General features: G+C 48.8%; 10 protein-coding genes across 10 annotated transcripts; 5 read left to right on the forward strand and 5 right to left on the reverse strand.

Moving 5' to 3' along the window:
- Positions 1-475: 475 nt before the first annotated feature.
- FSST1_006078 (uncharacterized protein) lies at positions 476-2422 on the reverse strand (the record flags this gene model as incomplete). The annotated part of the gene is made up of 2 exons (XM_083232413.1): positions 476-1761; positions 1819-2422. The coding sequence occupies 2 exons, from the start codon at positions 2420-2422 to the stop codon at positions 476-478; spliced, it is 1890 nt and encodes a 629-aa protein (XP_083089508.1).
- Positions 2423-4241: 1819 nt separating this feature from the next.
- FSST1_006079 (60S ribosomal protein eL30) lies at positions 4242-4811 on the reverse strand (the record flags this gene model as incomplete). Its single annotated transcript, XM_083232414.1, has 3 exons — positions 4242-4340; positions 4519-4673; positions 4733-4811. 3 exons carry the CDS (start codon positions 4809-4811, stop codon positions 4242-4244), a joined length of 333 nt encoding a protein of 110 aa, XP_083089509.1.
- A 274-nt stretch (positions 4812-5085) lies between these two features.
- Positions 5086-5971, forward strand: FSST1_006080 (60S ribosomal protein uL16; the record flags this gene model as incomplete). The annotated part of the gene is made up of 3 exons (XM_083232415.1): positions 5086-5130; positions 5294-5678; positions 5736-5971. 3 exons carry the CDS (start codon positions 5086-5088, stop codon positions 5969-5971), a joined length of 666 nt encoding a protein of 221 aa, XP_083089510.1.
- Positions 5972-8103: 2132 nt separating this feature from the next.
- Positions 8104-9810, forward strand: FSST1_006081 (uncharacterized protein; the record flags this gene model as incomplete). Its single annotated transcript, XM_083232416.1, has 1 exon — positions 8104-9810. The coding sequence occupies one exon, from the start codon at positions 8104-8106 to the stop codon at positions 9808-9810; it is 1707 nt and encodes a 568-aa protein (XP_083089511.1).
- A 2017-nt stretch (positions 9811-11827) lies between these two features.
- FSST1_006082 (uncharacterized protein) lies at positions 11828-14650 on the forward strand (the record flags this gene model as incomplete). Its single annotated transcript, XM_083232417.1, has 1 exon — positions 11828-14650. The coding sequence occupies one exon, from the start codon at positions 11828-11830 to the stop codon at positions 14648-14650; it is 2823 nt and encodes a 940-aa protein (XP_083089512.1).
- Positions 14651-15976: 1326 nt separating this feature from the next.
- On the forward strand, positions 15977-17432 carry FSST1_006083 (spermidine synthase; the record flags this gene model as incomplete). The annotated part of the gene is made up of 4 exons (XM_083232418.1): positions 15977-16013; positions 16193-16228; positions 16285-16818; positions 17155-17432. The coding sequence occupies 4 exons, from the start codon at positions 15977-15979 to the stop codon at positions 17430-17432; spliced, it is 885 nt and encodes a 294-aa protein (XP_083089513.1).
- A 288-nt stretch (positions 17433-17720) lies between these two features.
- FSST1_006084 (carbon-nitrogen hydrolase) lies at positions 17721-18722 on the reverse strand (the record flags this gene model as incomplete). The annotated part of the gene is made up of 1 exon (XM_083232419.1): positions 17721-18722. One exon carries the CDS (start codon positions 18720-18722, stop codon positions 17721-17723), a length of 1002 nt encoding a protein of 333 aa, XP_083089514.1.
- Positions 18723-19492: 770 nt separating this feature from the next.
- FSST1_006085 (uncharacterized protein) lies at positions 19493-19824 on the reverse strand (the record flags this gene model as incomplete). Its single annotated transcript, XM_083232421.1, has 2 exons — positions 19493-19685; positions 19733-19824. The coding sequence occupies 2 exons, from the start codon at positions 19822-19824 to the stop codon at positions 19493-19495; spliced, it is 285 nt and encodes a 94-aa protein (XP_083089515.1).
- A 3395-nt stretch (positions 19825-23219) lies between these two features.
- Positions 23220-24334, forward strand: FSST1_006086 (TOR complex subunit LST8; the record flags this gene model as incomplete). The annotated part of the gene is made up of 4 exons (XM_083232422.1): positions 23220-23241; positions 23295-23316; positions 23376-23871; positions 23921-24334. The coding sequence occupies 4 exons, from the start codon at positions 23220-23222 to the stop codon at positions 24332-24334; spliced, it is 954 nt and encodes a 317-aa protein (XP_083089516.1).
- A 373-nt stretch (positions 24335-24707) lies between these two features.
- FSST1_006087 (Con-6 family protein) lies at positions 24708-25062 on the reverse strand (the record flags this gene model as incomplete). The annotated part of the gene is made up of 3 exons (XM_083232423.1): positions 24708-24783; positions 24833-24893; positions 24945-25062. 3 exons carry the CDS (start codon positions 25060-25062, stop codon positions 24708-24710), a joined length of 255 nt encoding a protein of 84 aa, XP_083089517.1.
- Positions 25063-25398: the final 336 nt, after the last annotated feature.

Consider the following 25398-nt stretch of genomic DNA (forward strand, 5'->3'; position numbering starts at 1 on the left):
CACTAAATTACATTCGTAGAGCAAGCCACAGTCGATGCTCTCCCGGAACTGATAAACTTCACCATACTACACAAACTAACAAGTCAAATCATCAAATATGTCATGATTGCAAACTCGCTAAACGAGTGCTTTTCATAAGTCTATATCTAGAAAACATCATGCCTCCATTCACAATTCGTCGTCAACAGTCATGTGCACCCGTAATAGCCTGGCACTGCCCATAACTTATCCCAAGGATAACCAGGACAATCCCCAAAAAACCACCCATTGCTTGCGAGACGGCATCGATAAAGCCAACGATAATCCATGAACCAAACGCCGCTATATCTAATGACGTGAACCGTACATGACCAGTCATCAGTCCCTATGGATGCTCCATGAACGTATATATCCAACCATTGCGTCCCATTAACAATGCACCATTGCACGGCATAATCTCTTGAAGCTCAGGTCCTTCCTACAGCCCTTTCCCACACTACTCGGGAATGGGGTTGCCTGAAGGCACCTGCTGCTCTTCCTTCTTGGCGCCCCAGGTGAATGGCGAGTACCAACTGGCTCTCTTGTTCTCCTTGACGGCATCAGGGTTCTCCTGGACCAGTCGAAGTGGCCGTGGCTTGCCTCCCGCGAACGACGTTGTGTGCCTATCAGAATGGGCTCGGGGTGGCGACTGCGACGGCGGTGTCGACATGGACAATTCACCAGACTCTCCGCTCAAGCTTGACGTCTCACTCCGCATCCCAGGAAAGTTGCCGCTGGTGGCCACCGATGCTCCGGAAGGCACCCGGGCGGCCGCGTTAGGGTTACCCGAGTTGTTGGGGGGCGAGAAGAAGGTTTGGGAATGCCGTGGAGTCCCAAGTGGTGGAGAGACGGGGCCGTCTGGCCCCCGATACATCTGGCTGACCAGGCTGGCAGCCCCGGTAAATTGGTCTGAGTGTGGCCGTGGACTCCGCCGCGTGCTTGTTGATCTGGATAAGCCGATGGGAATACTAGGCGCCTTGTCGGGGTCGGTGTGGTCTGAGGAGGTAGAGGGCTGCATGACAGAAATTGGCCTGGGTCTTGGTTTGGTAGGACCGGGGGCCATAGACTTGGCTCGCTGGAGAATAGTTCCAGATGGCTGCTGCTGTTGCTGCGGCTGCTGCTTGTCGACGGGGGCAGGCGGAAGTTCCTTATTGGTATCTGGGAGACTTTTCAAATCGCCGGACGTGTCAAGGATCGACTCAAAGTCCTGGTGCTGAAGAAGACGCTCAATAATCTTGTTAATATATAGTGTGAGCGCCTTGTTCTGCTCCTTCATAGACCTGACTTCGGATTCGAGACGGCGGTCGCCATCGGAGACAGACTCGCCCTCAGTTGCTTCGGACAACTCGTCAGCAAGACTAGAACCTCCTGCCTTACCTTCCAAGGCAGCCAGGGCGTCCTGGTTAGAGTTGCTGCCCATATAACTGAAGTCGTTCTGTCCAAAGTCTCCCTTGAGGGTGCGCTCCTGTAGAAGAAGCTGATAGCTCTCGTTGTCCTCCATAAGTCGAGCGTTGGCCATGCGAGCTTCCATGAGGAGTCGCTCGACCTCATGTAGTCGGCCGCCACCCTGGTTCTCCGTCTCCACTAACTTGATCTGAGCCTCGGCGAGTTCCAGTCGTAGCGATTCGATAAGCTTGTCTTTCTGAAGGATAAGTTTCGAGCTATTTCGGGAGTCGCTACGCTGTATGGAGGAGGGGGGCGCGAAGCTGCCATTCTCAAGGGATGGTGATGAATTACCAGAGTCTAAACAATTGTGAGCGGGGGAAATGATGGGTAGATGGGAGTAATAAATGCACTCACGCTGTCTGGTAGGACGAGGGTCCTCAACAATGTTGTTTCGTTGGGCTAGACTTTCCTTGAGTCGCTGGATCATGGCCTGCATCTCCTCCTCTCGGTTTGCCATCTCCTCTTTCTCCTTAAGAATAGAGCTGCGTTCCGACTCATAAATGGATTCCATCTCACGCATCTGACGAGTCACCTCTCTTTTCTCATTACTCAGAGTTTCGATCTGTTCTTCATATTCGTGTGCCTTCTCCTCCAACTTGGCCGACTCCTTGACCGCCTCGTCAAGCTTGGACTGGAGAACCTCCGCCTGGCGCTTGTATTGAAGCGAAGACTTCTCTTCATTTTCTAAACGCTTCTGAAGGTCCTCTACGGCAGCAGCAGCTTCGGCTCGCGCATCTGAATCAGAGGCACTGAGAGTATCTCTCCGGGCAATAGCGGCACGAGCAGACACAGGTGCGTTGGTTCGTAGCGATCGAGTTCGGGAATGGCCGTTGCTAGTAGGAGTAGTTGATCGGGAGCCAGGACGCGGTGAAGGAGAAGGGCTTGCTGAGGAAGAAGAATCGGTTTGAGATACTCGACCAACACCACCCGCCGGGGGCTTCTTTGTAGCGGCAGACATGCTGAATATGAATTTGGGGTTGGTTGGGTTGTGTTGGGTCGTATGGTTTTAGCGACGGAGCGTAGGAACAGTTGGCGGTGTCTCAAGAATATGAGAACAACACCAGGACATTCGCCGTCGGGGTATAGATATTGTGTGGTAAAAAGTTGTTGTAACGTCTGCTTCTTGGGTTATGTTGTGTAGCACGTTCGCCCGGTGATCTGGAACGTGGATAATGCACCCAACAAGAAGGGTCGGCACTGAAATAGGAGTGTCCTGTCTCTACCGTTACCAGATACGGTACAGTAACAACAGTCCGTCTGCGCCTCAGAAGGGACGTTGCTAAGGTACGGGGTAGGGGCCTGCCTCTCTAGCGTGTGGCGTTGGCGTCCAGAAGGTCGATATTTCTGGGGCAGCCTAGCCTGGATGCTGTTGAAACAAGCTATGCCTGCCCAGGAAATACTGTATTGTACTGTATTGGCGGTGAAGTCGATATTTTGGAGGTGAGAATTTTAAGAGATGAGAGTGTGTAGAGATTAAAGAAGAAGAAAAAAATTCATGTTTGGGTTGCAGCCGGTAGATGAGGACAAAGAAATAAGAATAAACTGAAGTTATGCAGGGACTCAAACTCAAACCGTTGTTAAGACTCGATCACAGCGCCCAAGCCACCTCTTGCAGCTATGCTATACAGTTAATATGGACAGTTCACTCATACTGTAACAGCCAATCTAAATCCGTGACACTGGCTGACGTGTAGTGTCGAACAGGTAACGAGTGGCTGTTAAAATGGAACGGTTCTCTCAGGGGGACATTCTTGTGGATTTCACGGATCTTTCCCCAGAAGCTGCTGTCACATTTGCTTTGCTTGCACCTTGTGCCCACCTATGTAGGTTTGTCTCCCGCTGAAGACAAGACCAGCCATTGATCAATGCATACTGTGCATGACCTCGATTTTATATGTCCCATGAGGTCTGGAAATTGCAGTTCAAGCTTTGTTATGCTGGGATGGGGATTTTAAATGGGTATCTTGTTGTTTTGATAGACTCGTAAACTGAATGGCAAATGAACCATATTGCTTTAGCAGTTTAAGAACAAAGACCCCAATAAAGAGGCTGCTTATATTTGATATGCAAATACAACCATGGAGAATCTTAATGTATTCAATGCTGATCGCCGTTGAAGGGTCTATGGGGAATTAGAGAAGATGAATCCACTAATCTAACGGATGGTCAAGGTTGAAACAAAACAAAGCTTGGTACTCTGTATAGTCTCGCACAATGCCTGGAAGATTTGCTATTGCCTTGTTGTCATACCAGTCAATATGGTAATGTTTCTTTAATAGGGAGTGATATTGTTGGCTGTTGGAGGTAATTCAGGTTTTCCTGCTATGTTGCTATTTTGCTGTAAGAAAATCAGCCATCTCGGAACACTCCAACCTGGAAAGGGAGAAGTAACCTAACAGACTGGCAGCGCCATGACCTGTACCTACAGCCTTGACACGAAAAGTATATACGACTGCTTCGACGTGAAACATGCATGTGAACTGGACTCGGAAGTATTTACATTGAACACACTCAATCACAGTGAATAAGCCAATTGTTTTCGGGGAACAATGTTCATGAGCTTTATTTCTTTCATTGACTTGAACCGGTATACGGTACCAGGCCCAATTAAGCCCACGACACATAGGTCATGGGGAGAACTGCTATGCTTTGCATTGCACCACATGTTCTCACTAAGAGTCGTCGCTTTTCATCACCCTTGTTTGGTATATCCTCAAATGCCCTAGACCCATTTTACCCCGAAACGCCTTGAAAAACATTCTCTATCAACGAGACATTTAAGCCTGCTGGTCGCTGAGGATGTCGGAGTCACCAGCGTCGAGAATGGCCATGGTAGAGCATCGGAAGAGCTTACCGCAGGCGGTACCGAGCTCGATCTGTGGATTTACGAGTAAGCTTATGAACCCTCCAAAGTCGAGATGACTTCTTCTCTGGGTAGGCCGCAAGGACTAGAGAGTCCTTGAAGCCAAAGAAATGTTGTCAAGCAAGCATTTCCGAGAAGTGTCATCTTGCAGGAAGCTGCAAGATGACAGTATAAAGAAAATTGTGACTTACGTTGTTGCCGGAGAAGTGGTGGATGGGGGCCTTGGACAACATGCTGTAGTACTCGAGCTCAGACTTGCGGAGAGGAGGAGTGTTGCCAGCAATGATGATGAGCTTGGCCTTGCCGGATCGGAGGCTCTTGAGGGTAGACTTGTAACCAAGAGTGACTGAAAATACCAATTAGCCAAAAGTTCCTATCATGAATCTTGGGATTTTCTAAGCGTACCCTTTCCGGACTTCATAACAAGCGCCAACTTGGAGTTGATGCTGTTGGCATCCTTCTTGCTCTTCTTGACGGGGGCCATTTTGACTGATTGGGCGACTGGTTGGCGGCGACTTGTCGTTTGGTGATGGATTGCTGGAGTTGAATGAAAAAAAGATCCAAGTCAAAATGATTTTGAGGAAAGTGTGCCCCGAAGGACCCACCTTCCTTGTGAGCCCTAATCGGGTGGGGCGGGTGGCGACTCCGGATTTCTAAGCGTTCACAGTTCAGAGATAGGCAGGCGTTTGGGATCCCTCGCGAAACTCATCTTCCCTCCCACAACCAACTCCGCCCAGATCAATCAACAATCCGACAAAATGGCGCGCCGTCCCGCTCGTTGCTACCGATACTGCAAGAACAAGGTCCGTTTTATCGCATTCGACGTTTATGAGAAATATTGGAGGATTTCGGGTCTCTGGAAATTCCATGACGAAACTCTCCTTGCTGCTCCTTTGCGGGGGCAGTTTCTCTGACTGCGACGAAATTCCCCTTTGGCGATAACTTCAATACTGACTTTATCTTTAGCCGTATCCCAAGTCTCGGTTCAACCGTGGTGTCCCCGACCCCAAGATCCGAATCTTCGATCTCGGCCGAAAGCGCGCCAACGTCGATGACTTCCCTCTCTGCATTCACCTCGTTTCCAACGAGTATGAGCAGCTGAGCTCTGAGGCTCTTGAGGCCGCCCGTATTTGCGCCAACAAGTACCTGGTCAAGAACACCGGTAAGGAGGGTTTCCACCTCCGAGTCCGTGCTCACCCTTTCCACGTCGTCCGTATCAACAAGATGTTGTCTTGTGCCGGTGCCGATAGACTGCAGACCGGTATGCGTGGTGCCTGGGGTAAGCCCAACGGCACTGTCGCCCGTGTCAACATTGGCCAGATTCTCATGAGCGTCCGCACTCGTGATGCTAGTATGTCAAAATCCGATTATAAATCAGTATTGAGTCATCTTACTAATCCACTACCAGACCGTGCCATCGCTCTCGAGGCCCTCCGCCGATCTCAGTACAAGTTCCCTGGCCGACAAAAGATCATTGTCTCCAAGAACTGGGGTTTCACTCCTCTCCGACGTGAGGAGTACCTCGACAAGAAGGCTGCCGGCCGCGTCAAGGTCGACGGTGCCTACGTCCAGTTCCTCTCCAACCACGGTTCTCTTGAGCGCAACATCCGTCGTTTCCCCGACGCTTTCAAGTCTGAGGCTTAAAGGAATGATTGATAGGATGGAATATGGGTTTTCTGGCGTCAAAATGGCTTGTCAAATAAGGACCTCTTAAAACTCGCTAGTTATAGGGCGTCGATTAGGCAAATTGAAATCTTACATTCAGAACTGGACTTTACTTTTACGCTGTACCATTTTGGTGATAAAACATCATGATATCATGGGCATTTTCCTGATTGAAAAAGGTGATAGCTATCTCAGCAAGTAATCTCCGAGTGATCCGGCTCATTGGAATCTCGACATAACGTTATGTGCCTCTTAACTGCGGCGCTGTAGTCTACACGACTTATGACGACTCTTGCTTAGTTCATCAACTCCAGTCTAGCATTCCTCCGTTCTCGAAATGGTGATTGGCGGAGCATGTCGTCCGTCCATCCACTCGTGTCAATGCCGGATTGTGGTGTGCTCATGCTCACCTTGTAACATGATTTAATGCAGGAGAAATACTACCGTTCCACCGTCATTCTGTGATTCCAACTTGGCACAAAATGCACACATCTACGAGAAGAAAATCTGATAAACAACTATTGGTAGAGCAGAAAACCGAGACATTGTCTTGTTGGGGATATTTTAGAAACAAAGCCACTCCCTCTGTCTCGGTAGGCCACATGACTTCACTGGGATGATTTGTGACGCCATTCAGGTCACAGGTAGCGCACATCTTTTACCTCCCAACGTCTGGCCAGTCATCAGGGGCCGTTGGCAAGACAGGGTTGTCCCGCATTATTAGTGAGCATGAATCGCTGCTCTATGAAAAATGGTTTAGTAGATTACCACGTAGGGGCTCGCTTGTTTTTGCAAATTCTTCTATTTTATGTGTTAAATACTGTTAACGATAATATCACATCATATTGAGACCAGCTTAGGCATGCACACATTATATTTGTGACGTTGCCGCTTATAGAGATACTAAAACTGTATAGATAACATCTTCTAACAGTCAGATCAGATGCAGCGGGAATGAGATGAGAAAGGTGGCTGGGTGGTGGACACTAAAGCAACAAGATGGAGGTCCAGTGGACCACCTGCGGTTGTGTCAGGTCGCGGGAACCAGCAAGGTACAGAGTACTGAAGAGCAACTCATCAGCCTGCATCTGCTCTTGGCTTGACCACGGACCCTTTTATTCTCGAAGGATGTAACGATAGGTATCTTAGCCGTCCGATGCCTGATAGGTAAATCAAATATCGGTCAGCACAACACAGCAAAGCAAAGCAAAGCAATGCAGAGCGTAGCATGAAGCATGTAATAGGCAGGCCCGAAATGCCATGCTGTGCCTATCCACGTCAGACGTATAATACTGTCCTGTACATAGCAGAAGCAGAAGGCTGCACGGTCTAGTTAATGCGGTCTATCAATCCGCGCTGGCGACTCATGCGGGTGGACTCTGTTGAGTGGAACGCATAGTCTAGGACATTACGGATAGAAAGTATTCAGACCCTTGATATGATAGTGTCCGCATACCCGGATGCTTGCGTTGAAGTACTTTGACTATGCATATATGATAAGCATCAACCCGAAACAATGACTGGAAACAAAACAACATACCCAGGTAACCAGCTGAGCTTTATTGAGCTGGTTGTTGCGGATGGATGGACAGCATCTGAACACGCGAGCGTCTCTCCCCCCCACCCGCCGATCAACCCCCGACTACAGCACAGCGTAGAGCGTCTAGATGACGCCTGGTATGAGAGTAGCATCCTATTGAGCCTTAAGGTACGGATACAGGCCTAGCTTGGGTTGCATGCTTGGGTCAATCTTGTCATCCTTCCCGCCTCTTTTTCTTCCTATCTTTCTTTAGTGAGACTACCCAACTCGGAATCCCTCTTTCTCCCCAACATCCTTGTTCTTGAATATTCTCTTCTTTATACTACCTCTTTTGTATCTTCATCCTTCGATTTTGGACCTGCTCGTTATTGTTGACTACAAGCTATCAAGCTTCTGCAACTCATTGTCTCATTTTCCATACTTACTCATATTGTCTCTGCAAGAAAGCCCTCGACATAGGCGGGCATATCTGGAGGGTCCACTTCCATCATCGACGCATCTTATCTTGCCCGCCACTTCCTTATCGGTATCAACCTCACGACGCCGCGACGACTGAACGAGTACGACAATCATGGCATTCCATCAACCGACTCGACAGTCGGTTCAACGCGTAGTACGGCCCCCTGCCGACGAACAGGAACTCCCACGGAGGGAAGCGCCTATCACTCAAGAACGTCAACCAGAAGAATCGCAGGCATGGGTGCTGTTCGCGCCAACTGATGTGACGACAACATCATATCTTACCGAAACAGACCATTCATTACAAACTCCTGGAAGGTCAAGGGTGGGCGATTTAGGAAGTTTGAAACTAGCTGCGAAATCGGAGGATGCATCACGCCAATCCGCCCCAGCATCTACTCTCGATGATGAGGACGATGCTGAGCTGGACAGTCTTGATGGCCATTTGCCTGGCTTCCAGTCTATACCCGGAGTGAATTATCAACCGCAACATGAGGATAACCAAGCATCTGGACCTGTATTTCCTGCTCATGATGGGCTAGGATCTTTTCATCTTGACCAACCGATGTTGGGCGCCGCGGCCCAAGATCACATTTACCAGTTTGAACGTTTCAACCCTAGAAGGCAGTTTCAACGAAAAGAAAGCTTTGATTTGAGGCAACTTGATGTGGAGCACGATCAAGTGCACGATACAGAGAAGCGCCAACGGATCGAAGAGTGGCGCTTGGAACATAGTCGAGTGTTACTTGGCGAGATTCAGCGCGAGACAAGGCGGCGGCGGTTTTCACAAGTATCGATTCCCAAGCGCCCATCATCCAATGTTCCTTCTGTGCCATCAGCTCTGGCATACGATGGAGAATCAGATAACATGACATGGCATGATGAGGACGCCGTACAGACACCTGCTGATTCAGAAGGCATGTTCTCCAAGCTTACCAAGAAATTTCTACGAGATATTGTTGGAATGGACGAACACTCAATCTCAGTCATGTTGGGAGAATTCGTGCCTGAAGATAACGAAGATTTATCTTCAACACCACGCGCCTCTCAGCACCTGACATGGGACTCACAGCAATTCACCAACAAGGACGAGTGGCAATTGAACATGCTCGAGAAAATGTCGAAAGAGCTTGGTTCAATTGTGAGCCATATCTCGCACCATCCTGGCGCATTTTCAACATATACCCGAATTCAGCAGATGCCACTCCCCTATGCTGGACTCCCAATTATCCCAGAAACCAACTCCTCTCATTCCGCCACAGAAAACATACGCCCTACCGAACCCGAACACTCATCATTCCCTCAATTCAAACCAACCATGCAGCCTTCAAATCCTATCGATATTCTTGGCAGATTGGTCGAGCCATCAACCGAGACAGAACATACCTCGCAACAAGATACACCTATGAGCAATGCCTTTACGCAAGATGAGTGGGAGAAAGACCTGGACATGAAACTGGTATTCCGATATTTACGTTCTCGGTTTATGCCGCGAACCAGCAATCCGCCTCCTCCCACTCCAGCTCACCTGGCCACATCGAGCAGTCAGGACATAGCGGCCAAACTGGCTCGCGTGCGACAACACCACCCGCTGGTCTCACGCATGAGGCCTGCAGCTGAGCGTCGAACGTTCAAAGCTACGACGCCAGGCAGCCCAGTAGCGATCCGGCATCCCAGTAGTTGCGCGAGTCAGAGTACAAGACGATCAGCTCGACGAAGTAGCGTCTCATCACGGCATTACTGGGACATTGGTGGGTCTCTGGGCACAGGTTCTGTGATTGCGTCTAACGGCCCGATGGGCAGTTGGGGCGAAGTATGATGATGACGACTGTGAAGGTATGACATGTGTTGACTTATAAAGCCGAGCCACAAAGGTCACACTATAACGACAGCATAAAGGGGTGTTGTGTGTAATATCTTATTGAGATGTTTATTTTGTGAACATTTAAACGTTGGGGATCACCGTTACAGGAAACCATCTAAAGACGAGACATGGCGTTTTTACTCATCACGATAGAGTTTCATTGTTTCTTGAATTTAAGGTGCTTGCAGAGCAAGCTGGACCAATTTCACCTCAAAGCCATACATATGGTTGAATTGTTGTGATGTCTCCTTGCACTTGTGAAGACCGAAGGAAGGGCTTACCGTGAAAATTCTTAATTTTCTAATCCGCGAGACGAAGAATTATCCCTTTTCGCGGAGCCAGCCATTGCTCGAGGCGGAAGACCCAGCTGTCGCCTCACTGAACGAGTCGAGATCGCAACGCTTCTTAAGCGGACAATCACATCGAATCTGGAAGCGAAATGCAACAATGAGAGAAGACACTAGCCAATGGCGCATTCAGCCTCAGGTGGTGATTGCCTCAATGATGATCGTTTCAACCCTTGCATGGTCGGCTCATCTCTTGTGAATACTGTGTAGTGGTGTACCTTTTTAGATATGCTAGTTTGTAAGTGATGCAAGTCTTATGAGCGCATTTATTCACTCGTATGAATTGAGGTGATCGTAATTGATATTTGATGCCAACTGTGACTGTGACTATTTAGCAATTGAAAACCTCTTATTCTAGGGTCTGCCTAATATTCAGTTGTTGAGTTAGGTTTGAGACAACTTAGATGGACTGGGACGCGAGGGAGGCGCCGTTCCCTCCCGTCAATTACCGCAGATGAGCGAAGACGAGAACTGGGACTGTACAGAGTAGAAAGTATCTTATTGGTTGAATGATCGTTATCTCGAAGCGCTTCCTTGTTCTCTTGTATCTTTTGGTGAGCGTGCACTGGCTTGAGCACTTAAACTGGCGTGCTTTAGTATAACTAGGCGGGGTAAATCAGAGAAGCAGCTCTGAAAGTGACCTAAAAAGGAGCCAAGTTCCAAGACATTTGGTGCCGCTTTAACAGGTTTCGTACCTCCCTGCATACACTATAATTAAGTCTTGTTTAGGTGGAAATTTGCGGCTTCATTGTCTAACAGTAACCGTTGAAAAAATGCCGTTGAGACGGTTGATTTATGAATTTGAAATACTAAAATGGATGTTATAACGCCAAAACCAAGAATTCATTAAGATACGCAGACTTTTACCAAATACAAAATCACCACTCTTCTCTCTGATACCCATGTTAAAGGCAGCGTTGATGTCTTGCCATAAATGGTCATAGTGCGTCAACAAGGTGCGCGTATCGACACCGTCGAGGCGTGTCTTGTCTCTTGTGGGGGGGAATGCACTTCCATTTCCACATCTACCTAACCACCACCACTTCCAACCCCATACTCATCCTAGTCCCAGTCTCAGTTCCATTCTCGCGAGCCACTCGAAAAGTCGTCGCCTTGTTCGCCTTGCTTGCTCATCGCATCTTTCATAGGCAGGCAGGAATTCTAGCATCCCTCCATCACGTTGCAACATTACTTTTTGTTCACTCTCTTCTGTCCGCCTGCGATTCTCTCATCTCCTGAGTTTTCCGTATAAATAGTGCTGTTCCCTCGATCCACGACTATCTGCTTCTCTTTCTTTCGCGCCGTGGTTAGTCTCCTCCATTTTCCTCGGACCCCATTTCCGCCTTCCTCGCCAGGCTTTTCATGGATTGCGACCGGATTTTCCGACCTTGGTAGCTAGTATAGCGATTCTAATTGACCTATAGTGCGATGAACTGAAATAGGCGGCCGCTTTGCGCGACCCTCTGGGCCTGGTTGAGGAGCACCCGTGACCCATTCACCACGGCCTCCACTGCTTTCAACCATTCGCGACATTATAGACGGACTTGTATCCCTCTCGAAGGCGCCGAGCCTGTTTTATTTGCTTTGCGACTTTGGCCTCGCGACATGAGCGCGCGCAACTTCCAATGGCAATGACACCATTCGACCCGTCCCACTTCAACCCCAATGCCTTCGATATATATACAGACGCTGTCGCGGTCAGGACACCGACCCCCAGTCTGCCAGGAGGATCTTGTGGTTTCGTGGATTTAAATCCAGGTGCTAATGGAGCTCGTTGTGGGTGCCGGAGGTTCTGGAGTCGATGTCCGACAGGCAATCCCACACCGGATCAATCCCAATGGTGTATGTGCAATCACCACGCCTGCTATCACGATGAGGGATCTCGTGATATCCAGCAGCCTGAAGTGAGTATACCAGGCCAAGAAAATGAGAGACCCAGGACTGGACGCGAACCTCTTAGCCCCGTTATGGACATAACCCTCAAGACACCTCCAGTGATCCCTGGAATGGATTTTTCGAGTTTTAACCCAGGAGCCTTATCTTTTATTCCACGGACGTCAGACCCAAGATTACCGGACCAAAGGATGCCATTAGATACCGGACCACATCCTAGGATCACAGCCACCCAAAACAATGGAACCTCTGCTTCAATACCGGATACTATGAGTTGGGGAGGATTAATACAGCCACAGCCATGTCCTTCTTCTATACCACCAATACCATCACAATGTCTAATGACATCTCAAACAGCATCTACGACGTCATCGATCCAAGCCAAGTATATACGGCCTTTTGCTGGAAAGGGTCTTCACACGCTCAACAGTGTTCCAGAAAACAGGCCTTCATCTCCGACCCAACCTAGGACCCAGGATTCACAACCACCTGCTATATTTAAGGAACCGGCACCACAAGGCGGATCTTTTACATGGACCTCCCAGGATCACAGACCAGCTGATACTCCCGGAGCTGGTACGCCGACCCAGTCTGAACCTCGAGCTCCAGCTTTCAATACGGCTGTTTCACGGCGCGCTTTCAAGAACCTATCTGACACCGTCAGTGGTCACGACCAACGGCTTGACCGGCTGGAGACAGTTTCTTTTACAGTCGCAGGACATGAAGATTGCCAGGAGAAGCATGATCATGTTGATATCCGGATGACTGATTTAGAAAGTCGGGTCGAAGAAGTGGAAAAGATTGTCAATGATAATAAGAGCGTGCTTAACGACAATAACAGCAATGCATCTCGACGAGGCGACGATGCTAGCGTGTTATCCGTTTCAACCAGTATTACAAGTCGTCCAAGCCACTCTCAAGAGCTTTGGAGTCAGGTCCAATCTCTTCAGGCACAAGTGGTTCAGCTACAGTCGCTAATGCCTTCTCCTACTCACCCGTTCGAGATCGAAGTAGTCTTCTTGCCATTTCCCCTTAAGAAGGTATGGCAGGAGGCTCAGCAGTTCAAGAACGAGCCACAAATCTCCAACGACGATTGGACACAATTACCCATGACACACAGTGCAACCACCATGCGCTCTGAAATGTCTCTATATCCTGACTGGATAACCTCGGATCAAGAAACCAAATGGCTCTTACCCAAAGCTTGTCCTGATAAGGGTATCGTCGATCGACGGCTACGTAGCCGTGGTTTGATCAAGACGATATCAGTCAAGGGCTCAGATGCTCGCAGCGTTACCATGGCCATGAACGGGGCATTTGGATATCTCTTTCGCGAGATGAACATCTTCTCTCGCCCACAGACTACTGATCCGCGCTCATCCACATACCTAGGACTTCAGTCCACATGGGTCCCTCTGCGCAAGATTCATAAAGATTCACGACTACGTTTCCTCAGCCCTGCTGAGATGATGACACCTGCGGTATGGGACGTTCAGTTTCTGAGCCAGGTCATGATGCGAGCTTCTGAACCTAGGTTGTTCATCACTCACCCTGACGCCTATCTCCAAGACTTTCAAGCATACGAGATGGGCTGGACTTGGCAAATGCTCAGGGAGATGAGCCCAGTAATCCCTAACCCATCAGACTCGTTGGATGATAACAAGGCTTTTGAGGAGTGCTGGACTTGGACCGAACAACTTGACGAGCCACCCAGCGCTAATATCTCCACGAGCATGCGCAACGAAAAGGCCCGAGTTTCAAACTCACCATCGCAGACATTCTATCCGGCTCTGTCAAGGATGAAATCTTCGAGCCCGTCTCTAGTGCGTGCTCAATCACCCCGCCTTAGCAGCCGGCGAGGTTCTCATCCACCTCACATCCGAACTTCCTCAACGCCCATGGCTGCTCCGATGCAAGCTTCGCCTGCGCTTAGCAGACGCCGTGTTTCGTCCTACGTACCAAGTCGTCGTCAATCTCCCGCCTTGCTTGTCAACTCCCAATCAGCAATCATGAAGCGTCGTCGTACAAGGTCCCCGAGCCATCGCTTTACGCCAAGATGGACTGCATCGCCGAGTCCTATGCCCATGGGTCTCAGCGATCGTCAACAAGCACGCGGAACTACACCCTTCGCATATGCTACACCGTTCAGTAACGCTCCTCTCCAAGAACGGCCTCTGCGTTCTGGAAGTGTGGCACCGGCCGCCGCTCAAGACGAATTTGATGATGACTCGGATTTCAACATCGATATTTACGAGAGTGGTTCTGACGATATGGAAGATAACGAGAGTGTGGACGGTATGGAAGTAGTTATGCACGAGCAGGCTTTACCAGGCCGACGGTCACAGGGTTGGCAACTCCCTGAAGATGAGCCATGGCCCGGAATCGAGGACCAACGTGCTGCTGAGGACAATGAAAACGTCGACCCTCACCATAGTGATCCTGCTAGTAACGTCAGCAGCCAACCTTCCGAGTATCCCAGTCACCAAAATGTTTGGCCCAACAACAACTCGGCCGAATTTCACATTCACGAAGACGATGACAACAACAGGTCATGAAGTGTTTAAAATACGTTACACATGATCGATGCCATATGAAATAACGGCAACACCTTTACTTTATGTACACACATTTTTCATCTCCATCACAGTTGGCTATCTCATTGTTTTCTCTATTTGCATTTGCACGTTTGGCGTTTATAGGTACGGAAAGGTTCTGGTTTACAAGGCGTTCCTGCAATCGGGGTTTCTTGTGGTTGAACGGAACTGGGCAAAGGTCCGGAGGCGTTCGGTATATGAGGTAGCATGAGTTGGGGTGTTATAGCTGGACTGGGCACTATCTCATTGAATGGGAAGGGATTGCCTTGACTCTGCGGGAAAAGTCTGTAAACCTAGGATGGATCTTTTGTATCTCGATATCAGCTCCTTACTTCCCTTTGTTGGAGCTTGTTTCTGCTTATACCAAGCAGACAAGCTGTAGCTTTTTATCTGAAACCATATTTGTTCATGTCTCAAGTACAAGAAGTGACAAGACAGCCGATCTCTACCTACTTTTTTTTTTAATTCTTTACCCGAGGCTCACTCAATACAAAGGAACAACCGAGGGTTTATATGTCTCAATGCCAATGCCTGATAGTATACCTCAACGTTGTCAAGCCATTGGCCGGGTCGCTTCATTCACTTGGTGAATATTCCGATTTGGAACCAGGCTAGATACACTAAATACTGGGGCAAAGGTAAAATTACCAGATATGGAAATATCTGGAGAGGAAGTAAATCAACTTCTTCACGTTGAACAGAGTGTTCCACAACCCCACGTTGTGCTGAGCATGAGCTCTTCTATCACTGACGTGTTGGTTGAAGATTAGACCCAAAGCGGAAGCAATTAGACAAACTTTGACAAGATTAGCTTTTGAACAGACAACGGTCAATGTACCTTTTTACTGTTATTTTACCTGATAACTATGTACTTGGTCTAGGGTACCTTGGCTTGTGGACCAGGTACATGACTTGATCACCGCCTGATATCGTCTGGGGCCCCAAAAGAGATCGATGCCCAAAGTGAAAATGACGGTACCATCACCAATTTCTGTTGCTGGGACCATGTCAAAAATTTTACCCGCTATTTCGTCTCCACCAATTGTAATTGGAAGATGTAGCAGCTTGAATTTCAGTTGTAGGCGTGGGTACAACGCTTTAGCGGGAGGCTGCACTGCTGCTGCGCGACATGTCCAGCAGCAGCAGCAGCAGCGGCACCTTGTTGATAAAAAGTCAAGACTCCTCCAGCTCCCGCATTTTTCTTCACCTCCACGAAACTTCACCACCACAACTACATCGTCACTTGCCTTTACTTCGAGTCGTCGACTTTCTTCTACTACTCTCAAAATGTCTAACGAGGAGATCACCCACCCCACCATCGTCGGTATGTTTTTATTTCTTTTATTTTCATTGCCCCGCGCTTTGCTGCCCCTCTCTCATGATGATCATATGCATGGCTTGCTTTTTCGCTCTCGAGAGTCACTGCGAAAAATCAAGACCAGTGCATTAATCACTGAGCTCACAACAATCCAATTGATCAAAATTAACTAACATGTCCTCTAGATGGCTGGTTCCGAGAGATCTCGGACATGTGGCCCGGTAAGCAAACTCAATTTACCCAAGCCCATCAACTCAATTCTTACCCAACCGTCTAGGCCATGCCATGACCCTCCGAGTTGAGAAGGTCCTCGTCCACGAGAAGAGCAAGTACCAAGATGTCCTCATCTTCAAGTCCACCGACTTCGGCAACGTTCTCGTCCTCGACAACGTCATCCAGTGCACCGAGCGCGATGAGTTCTCCTACCAGGAGATGATTGCTCACCTTGCCCTCAACTCCCACCCCAACCCCAAGAAGGTTCTTGTCATTGGTGGTGGCGACGGTGGTGTTCTCCGTGAGATTGTCAAGCACGACTGTGTCGAGGAGGCTACCCTCTGCGACATTGACGAGGCTGTCATCCGTCTCTCCAAGGAGCACCTCCCCTCCATGGCCTGTGGTTTCGACCACCCCAAGTCCAAGACCCACGTTGGCGATGGCTTCAAGTTCCTCAACGACTACAAGAACGAGTTCGACGTCATCATCACCGACTCCTCTGACCCCGATGGTCCCGCCGAGGCTCTCTTCCAGAAGAGCTACTTCCAGCTCCTCCACGACGCTCTTCGTGAGGGCGGTGTCATTACTACTCAAGGTTGTATGTTCCCTATTTTCTTGAGGAAAGCAAATGGCGTCCCTAGGAACGGCAGAATCAGGGAACCCTGCATGGTCAAAGTTTGGTCGGTGCACTAGGGCTCTCCCTCGATGGGTACATCACCGTACCGCTTCCCTCCTAGGGACTTCCAGAAGCTAGTGCTGCTTTCCCAGCTCTGCTTCCGGTAGTCCCGCGAAAGCATGTGTTATGTTTAAACGTCTATGTCAGCCGCTGCTCTGCTCGGCCACGTTGTATTCTGCTGTTCCTGAACCGCCATGGTCTTGTTATATTGTATCCATAACTTTATGAACCCTTGCTGACTCGTTAACCTACTTACAGCCGAGAGCCCCTGGCTTCACCTCCCCCTCATCACTCGTCTCAAGAAGGACTGTGGTGCCATCTTCCCCGTCGCCGAGTACGCCTACACCACCATCCCCACCTACCCCTCCGGCCAGATCGGCTTCATGGTCTGCTCAAAGGACCCCAAGGCCGATGTCAAGAACCCCCTCCGATCCTGGACCAAGGAGGAGGAGGACGCCAAGCTCCGATACTACTCTTCTGAGATCCACAAGGCCGCCTTTGTCCTCCCCAAGTTCGCTGCCAAGGCTCTTGAGTAAAGTCGTCTATACACAAAGGATTGATGCAGATTGGTATAGGTGGCTACGTTTATGAGTTTACGCAGAAAAGGGATCAATGGGGATAAAAAAGGCCATGGTGGCCACATAGATTCATCCGGACGCAAAGGTATATATGCTCCGAGTTGGAAAAGATTCTGGTTTTACTGCCAGTTATGAAATAGAGAAATTTGGTCTCTATCATGATATTTCTCTCCCTCCCGTGATCTGATTTTGATTATATATGCTCTTTTGGGGGCGAGGTTGGCCTCTGACACTCGGTTTGGTCTCTCAAGACTCCTCAAACTGGATCTTACCCTCGCTCACGTCTGGGTACACATCAAATCTTCGCTGTGTGTTCAATGGGATGGCCTTTCTCGCCTCTGTGATCTTTTCAGGGTCAAGCTCCCAGACAACAGTGGTCTCCTTTTCATCTGCCTCAACCTGGACCTGCGCCATGGGGTCTGCGACGAGACTGTGACCATAGGCAGGATAACCTGTCTCGGCACGGGCGGGACTGCATAGAGCCACGTAGAGCTGGTTATCAGCAGCACGAGATCTTCCCAACAGTTGCCAATGCAAAGGACCAGTTGTAGTGTTGAAGGCGCCAGGGTAGATAAGTGCGAAAGCACCTTTACGAGCCGCGATAGTGGCTAGCTCGGGGAAGCGTACGTCGTAGCAAATGGCGACGCCAATCTTTCCGTACTCGGGAAGGTCGACGAGCGTCACCTTGTTTCCAGGGCTGAGAATGTCGGATTCGCGGAATGTGATCTTGCCGGGGATATCGATATCGAAAAGATGCACCTTGCGATGCGTTCCCAAAAGAGAACCATCCGGTCCGAAGATGAGAGTTGTGTTGTAATACTTTTTCGTATCAGGGCTGTACTCAGGGATAGAACCGCCAACAAGGTAGACCTTGTTATCAGCAGCCATGGAAGAGAGAGCGTGATAAGAGGGCGCATCGCCCTTGGACGGCGGGCTGGGCAGCAGAGTCTCTGCATACTGAGGGAAGTGGTCTGTTCCATAAGGCGAATTGAAGCATTCTGGCAAAACAACAATCTTTGCACCTGATGAAGCTGCACGAGCGACGTGTGATGCCGCACTGTCAAGATTGGCTTTCTTGTCTGATCCAGAAGCAAGCTGGATGAGAGAGAGCTTGACACGCTGCTTAAGAATGGGAGTTGTGGTGGACGACATGTTGCGTACTGTGCGCTGCAGCAATGAGAGTGGGGTTGGTGATGACGATGTGAAAGTTCGAGCTGTTAGTGCAATTCGGCGAAGAACAGTTCGCATTGTATTAAGAGATGACAAGTGGGTGAAGATGGCGAAATGCTATGGAGATGAGATGAGAGAGTTGGTGGAGGCCGGCATCGGGATTCGGGTTTGGTGATGCAAGGTGGGGGTGGGGTTTATTACGCGATCCTTTTAATAGACGCGGGGCAATCCCAGACCGTGTAATTCGTTGATGGTTTACATGATATATCGAACCTGAGAAGTGCCTGATAATAGATACCTGCATATGATTACATCTTTGTCGGATCAAGACAACTCCTTGACTGTTGCTACCTGTACAGATCCAAGTAGAAGATATCATGTGAATTCGAAGTGTCAACCTTCAGTTACCCTGATAACCATCAGAGAATACTTGTGTTTACCAAGTGGTCATGCCGATGGTTCTTATCGCTGGCGATATTGTGATTCAGATCTGTGCTCGCATACATAATTGTTGGCGTTGTCAATGGAGCATGTTGGAACATCTTGTTTCTAATGGTATCCAACTGAAAGAGAGAAATTGGCTGCTGGTTATTGCTCCCTGGCAGCAAAATGTTATCCTCCCATATAACCAATTCGAGTTGAGACTCAAACGAGTGACTCTTCACAAAAGACCGCCATAATCAGAATACCTGCCTAGGTATACCACCGTCGCTATAAATCAAATCCCAAGGTATCTCGAACTAATGATTGTGCACACTTGTAGCCATATCTGGCTGGCCCCTCTAATACATGTACTGAGCTACATTTGCAGGCGAGACTAGCTTTAGTCTCCCTAGAAGTCAAGCTCATTAGGCGCGACGAGTATAGACGCTGAAACCACCTGAGCCTCCGCGTGAGTGATCAGGCTTGTCATCCTTTGAAGAAGGTGGTGGTGGTGGAGCAGTGCCTCCTTGTACTCGAGAGGGTGTTGCCCCTGTAGCGAGATAGGTATATGATACTCTGCGGAGTTTGGTCCCATAACATCCCTGGCATGTCCCATCACTGTTTAGTTAGCCAGACTGAAAAGGTAGCGAGGCATAATAACTAACGCTCCACGCTGAAAAGAGCCTGCGCATAGATCACAGGTGATCCAGGTCATGTTTTGATCGTCAAAGACGTAGGAGGAAATAGGCGAAGACATAGTGATGGAGATCAGGGATGACTTGAGTTCGCAATGTTCAAGCTTGCTGTGGCTCTGGTTTCTTGTTCGAATATTCCCGTTACAACTCCAGGAAAGATTGATGATATATATATAGCCACTTCAGGGTATCGGTCGGAACTGCCCAGACAAACGTCTAAATGGCATCATACCACCGTCTATCCTGACAACAACAACTAACACACCGCCTCTGTAAATAACATGAAGTTGCGGTTCGATACAAAGGCGTCATATTATCACGCCTGTCAGAGTCTGTAGCCGCTGTCATGATGCCGGCTGCAACCGGGTCTTGTGGTGACGATCAAGTCAAGGATGTTTGGTTGCCTTAATCGGGCTCAAATCTCTAAGCAAAAGAGTCAAATTGGCTTTGTGCCCGAACTCAAAACCGTTTAAATGAGTCGAGATAGTAATTGTCACATCTGCCGTCCCGAATTGGGGCCTCATTCCTGGTTGCATATCCCCACACCAAATCTGTCGGCTATGCGCTGCAGCACATGGTTGACCGAATTGCAGCATTTTGTGGCTTCGACAGTGCATGCAGCTTCCCCCCTTCGGTCTGCACCAAAAACGCCTCCTGAACCATGTTGTCGGTGATGTATATGGGGAATAAATCCCTCGAAATCTTGACCGGTTGCTAAACCGTTCGGCAAATCAGTGTCCAGGCTGACCAAGACTAACGGCTTGCTGCATGATCGCAAGGTTGTGTCTCATACCCCAAGTTTTTGCGACAGACTAGGGCTTTGTAAAAGTAACTTTGACTCATTTCACGCAGCTTCGCGGGTAGTGATAGGATGTCAGTTCTTAAATAGAACCTCTATTGCGTGCATACCTAATTAGGTGCAGCAGCAGCCATAAGATGAGACTGCCTACCTAACACTCCTTCTGGAGGATATTCTGGAAATTGTCGATCGGGTGGGTGGGACCTGCCGTTCTTGAGAAATAGATGGGCATGTGCCGTTAAATATCAGCTCAAGCCTTGCCTGCAATGGTAATGAGGCGTCGAATGACGAAAGTGTCCCCATCTTGCGCAGAACTGTTTCCATTAAAGCCTTGATGCGGTGATAATTGTTAGCAAAGCTCTCTTACTGATGTGTAGCTTCAAGGTGAAAGCGTCCGTAGAGAGGAACGTGGTCTTGGCTGTTATGCAACGTCTGCCCCGTCTCTTACCCGGTGCAACCTTCCGATGAGCGTCGGGCCTGCTCAGCCGGCGCTGTTTGCAAGTTGACCGACTTTCCTTATTCTGACCACGCCCATGGTTACTTGCTGCATCAGACGGTTCTCGAAGGCCATCCCGTAATAAGACCAAATATATGAGGCCACGACATTGCTATTCACCATACCACTCTTGTACACCCATCGATAATCTGACCGGTCAAAAAACAATTGTTGCCCTCCGGTCAAGCCAACACCAAAAATAATGAGAGATGGACGGTGATTTTGCTGTGGTTTTTGATACGCAGAGCCATGCACCTTGTCTCTAGCTTTGCCTTTTTGTGTTACCCTCTACTTCTTCAAAACCGCCATGACAAGCAGTCTTTTGCACACCAACAGGCTGTCATAGATGAAGTCAAGGTCCAAGCAATGTTGACCAATCTCAGCCCTTTGATCGATCGATACCGAGTCTGGCCCCTGCTCGGCTTAAAATCTCGGCAATAAGAAATGACCACTCAGTCTGACCACCATACTTGGTGATTCTGGCTATTTCAGGGTGTGATAAGGGGTACGATATCCGCTAGAAGGGCGGAGTGATCAAAGATAACAAGCTCGAGATGTATATCCTGGGGGATGTTGCACGAATGTTATTGCAGGCTCTTTTGCCGACGTGACATGATGTTATCTGTCTCGGTGTTCGAGGCCATGCATAGCCAACCCTCGATCCATGAGATGCAGCTGATGACGTCTAAGCTCATTAAAAGCTTGTCAGATGACCTTGACAAAGGATAGGGCGTGTCTGTTACCAATTAAACGCGATGCGATGTTCGTGTTGCTATCTCCGTGCAAGCCAAGTCGGCCTTAGGCTATAGAAATGGGCAATAAGAAAGCAGCGCAGATAAACTGCTTAGCTTGTGGCATAAATCGTTGGTCTCTCGAATATGTTGCGATACCTGGCTCGGTGAGCTAGGATAGACCGAGTACCAACCTATGGTAGTAGGCTTGAAGAAAAGATCATTGGTGACTTCTGTCGTCCACGGTGATAGCACAACGCCAAAGAAGGAAGAAAAGACAGCATTCTGAGTCCTCAAATATGACATGTTAAAATGTCTCAAAACTTCCGAAGGACCAGGGTTAAGATGTCGTATTGAAGTTTGCAACGGCGTTGCACGACATTTGGACCTGCGTTTGTAATATCGTTGTTGGATGATCTGATAATCTGGTTCGGGACAGTTTGAAATTGGCAAACTTGGCGTATGCCTTTCTTCAAAAATGATGTAGAGTGATGACTCCTGCCTGCTGAATCTCTTCACATAGCTCACCAAGAAAATGTAATCAATAATCAATCGTGAATGTTGACCTTCTTGATGAGATGACCACACTTGTGGCTAGATGGGACTGTGAATCCCGGGCTTTTCTTTTTTGTTAATAAAGACGAAAGGGTCTCGAGTAGCTATGAGCGAGTCGGGCACTAACAAGATCATTTATCGTCATTGCAAAGCCATACCATCAACAGTGCCTAACGATAACGGCAGCAGCATGCGCGTCCGGGATGAACGACATACTCGGCGCGGTGTTGCTGAACTGCAGAGACGGGTGATGGCATGGACGAAACTTCGATGAGCCGTATGACTGGTTACACAACGCATGCGTCCGACATAATGACGCTTTTTGTGCACGAGAACGCCTCTATTTCATTTGACAGAACCCTGCGGATCGTTCCCTATTTTCGTGTCGCATGACTGCCTGGGGTCAATTTACGGATTTTCGTTCACGACATGTTGTACTTGCACTTGCACTGAGGTGAACAAGTGCATAGGGTAGCATCTGACGACGGAAAATGGAGTAGCATTTGTATGTAACTTTGAAGAGATTTGTTTTCTGAATCAGTACTTGAATACGTAAGAAAGAAAGAAATTTCTTGTTTTCAAAAAGAGAGTAGACGATGGTTGCAGTTCATGTCATGGCAGGAGGAGGTAGGAGGAAGGGTAGAACAGTTGGTCGTTAGGACCGTACCCGATAAATGCATAACCCTTTTACTGCATTCCACTCCGCGTCCTCGTGCTGCGCTTTCGCGGTGGAGAGTTGGGGAGTTGGGAATTAGGAATTGGGCAGATCAAACTGTATTTTGTTTTATTTTTTAGCCAGCTCTTCTAATAAAAGGTCCCTTGCGGACTTGTTCTACCATGAGCTGAGCTCGAAGCGACTGATTTCCCATCTTCAAAATGTCTGTCATTCTCTGTACAGGTAAATGCGACATCTCCATCATATCTATTCATTCAAGCTAACCCATGTCGCAGCTGGATACGATCATACTATTAGGTTCGAATGCGACGCGCCTATCTGACCCAACTCACAATTGACTGACGCTTTAACTCAAGATTCTGGGAAGCTTTATCGGGTATCTGTTCACGAACAATCCAGCATCCCGACTCCCAAGTCAATCGCCTTTGTATCTCCCCCGACAAGCGGTACCTCGCCGCCGCCGGCCACCACACCGTCAAGCTCTACGATATTAAATCGACGAACCCGAACCCGCTTTTGACATTCGAGGGACACACCGGTAATATCACAGGCGTAGCCTTTCACTGCGAGGGAAAATGGATGGTTACTAGTTCCGAAGATGGTACTGTCAAGATCTGGGAGACGAGGACTGGATCAATTCAGCGAAGCTATAACCATGGCTGCCCAGCAAACGATGTCGTAATCCACCCCAACCAGGGTGAGATTATCAGTTGCGACAGGTCAGGAAGTGTCAGAGTGTGGGATCTGGCCGAGAACAATTGTTCCCATGAGCTCATCCCAGAGGAAGACGTCTCAGTCTCTAGCGTCACCGTAGCCAGCGATGGATCTCTGCTATGCGCCGCCAATAATGCTGTAAGTGACAGCGAGGATACCCAGGCTCCAACTCTAATCATTTTGCTAGGGAAACGTTTTCGTATGGAATCTCATCCAAAGTTTCGACCGCACACAGCTTGTACCTGTCACTCACTTCAACGCCCACAAGGAATACATCACTCGCATTTTGTTGTCCCCGGATGTCAAGAAGCTCGCGACCTGCAGCGCAGACCACACAGCCAAGATTTGGGAAGTTAAAAACATCGAGCCCACCCCGGACCAAGAGCCCAAGCCTTATCCTTTGGAGGCCACTCTCACCGGACACCAACGCTGGGTATGGGACTGCGCTTTCAGTGCCGACTCGGCGTACCTGGTAACTGCCTGCTCTGATCACTACGCGAGACTATGGGAGTTGCATAGTCAGCAAATCATTCGACAATATAACGGACACCACAGAGGCGCCGTCTGTGTTGCTCTCAACGATTACTCAGAAACACGATAATGTGGTTACAGGGGGGTGATAAAGGACTGTATTCAAGCCTACGGGTGGCGGGAGAATGGCGTTGGATCGATGTTTGCATTCTAGTTCGGATGTCATTTTAAGATTCGTAAACTTCATAGACAGGCGTATGCCCTAAACCGCGAAGTGAATGAATTAGTGTACCAACTTGGCCCCCGCCCTAAGTATATCACCAGAGTGACAACAAGACAGTGGACTAGGGCATTTTCAGACGTTTCAAGTGTTTATTGCACGAGGACAGACTTGAGATCAAAAGTGAGTTGATATTGTTACGCTACTTCCAGGTACTCTTGACTTTCCACCAATCCGTGTAGGTTTTAAAATAATTCGCTAGACGCGGAAAATGCTAAACTCCTTAAAAGTCCTTCTTGTCGAGGCGTTCCTGGGCGTTCTCCTTGGCCTCGTCAGAGACATTGGGGTTGTTCAGAGTGCTAGCACGTTGTCAGTTGTCGATCAATCATAGAATACAATGCAACTCACGCTTTGAGACCACCAGCAACGTTGTTGGGGTTCTTCTCCTTGTTCTCATCGGCACCAGCGACTATAAATGTTAGGCAAAGTTCTCAGCAATGTCATGAAGGGTGAAGCTAACCATCGCCGCCGTTGAACTCGTTCTCAAGGACCTTGCGAGAGTTCTCCTTAGCCTCCTCGGAAGCGTTGGGGTTGTTGATAGCAGCCTTGTGGCCGCCGGCAATCTGAGCGTCAGACATTTTAAAGGTGTTGAGTGTAAAGTTGATAAAGAGGTAGAGATGTTTTGTGGTAGCTGTTACTTCGAGTTGTAGATGTGTTGATGATGAGAATAGTTGAGTTGAGGGACGACAAGAGGACTTCTTGTAGTCATTTATTTACACAAGTTTATTCTCTGATCGCCGATTTCGCATCGAACAAACAACTACAAGACATCAGACATCACCTCATTGACGCAATTGATGATCTTCTCGATGGGCCAGCCTCTCTGGTGCATTGTTGCCGTTGGCAAGCTGCTTCCCCGGAGCTAGCTTGCATGATTGATCAACATATCTGGTGATATAGGTGCTTCCAGCAAA

The sequence above is a fragment of the Fusarium sambucinum genome, chromosome I, assembly GCF_050947815.1.
Source record: "Fusarium sambucinum isolate potato_lamoka chromosome I, whole genome shotgun sequence".
Classification (NCBI taxonomy): domain Eukaryota; kingdom Fungi; phylum Ascomycota; class Sordariomycetes; order Hypocreales; family Nectriaceae; genus Fusarium; species Fusarium sambucinum.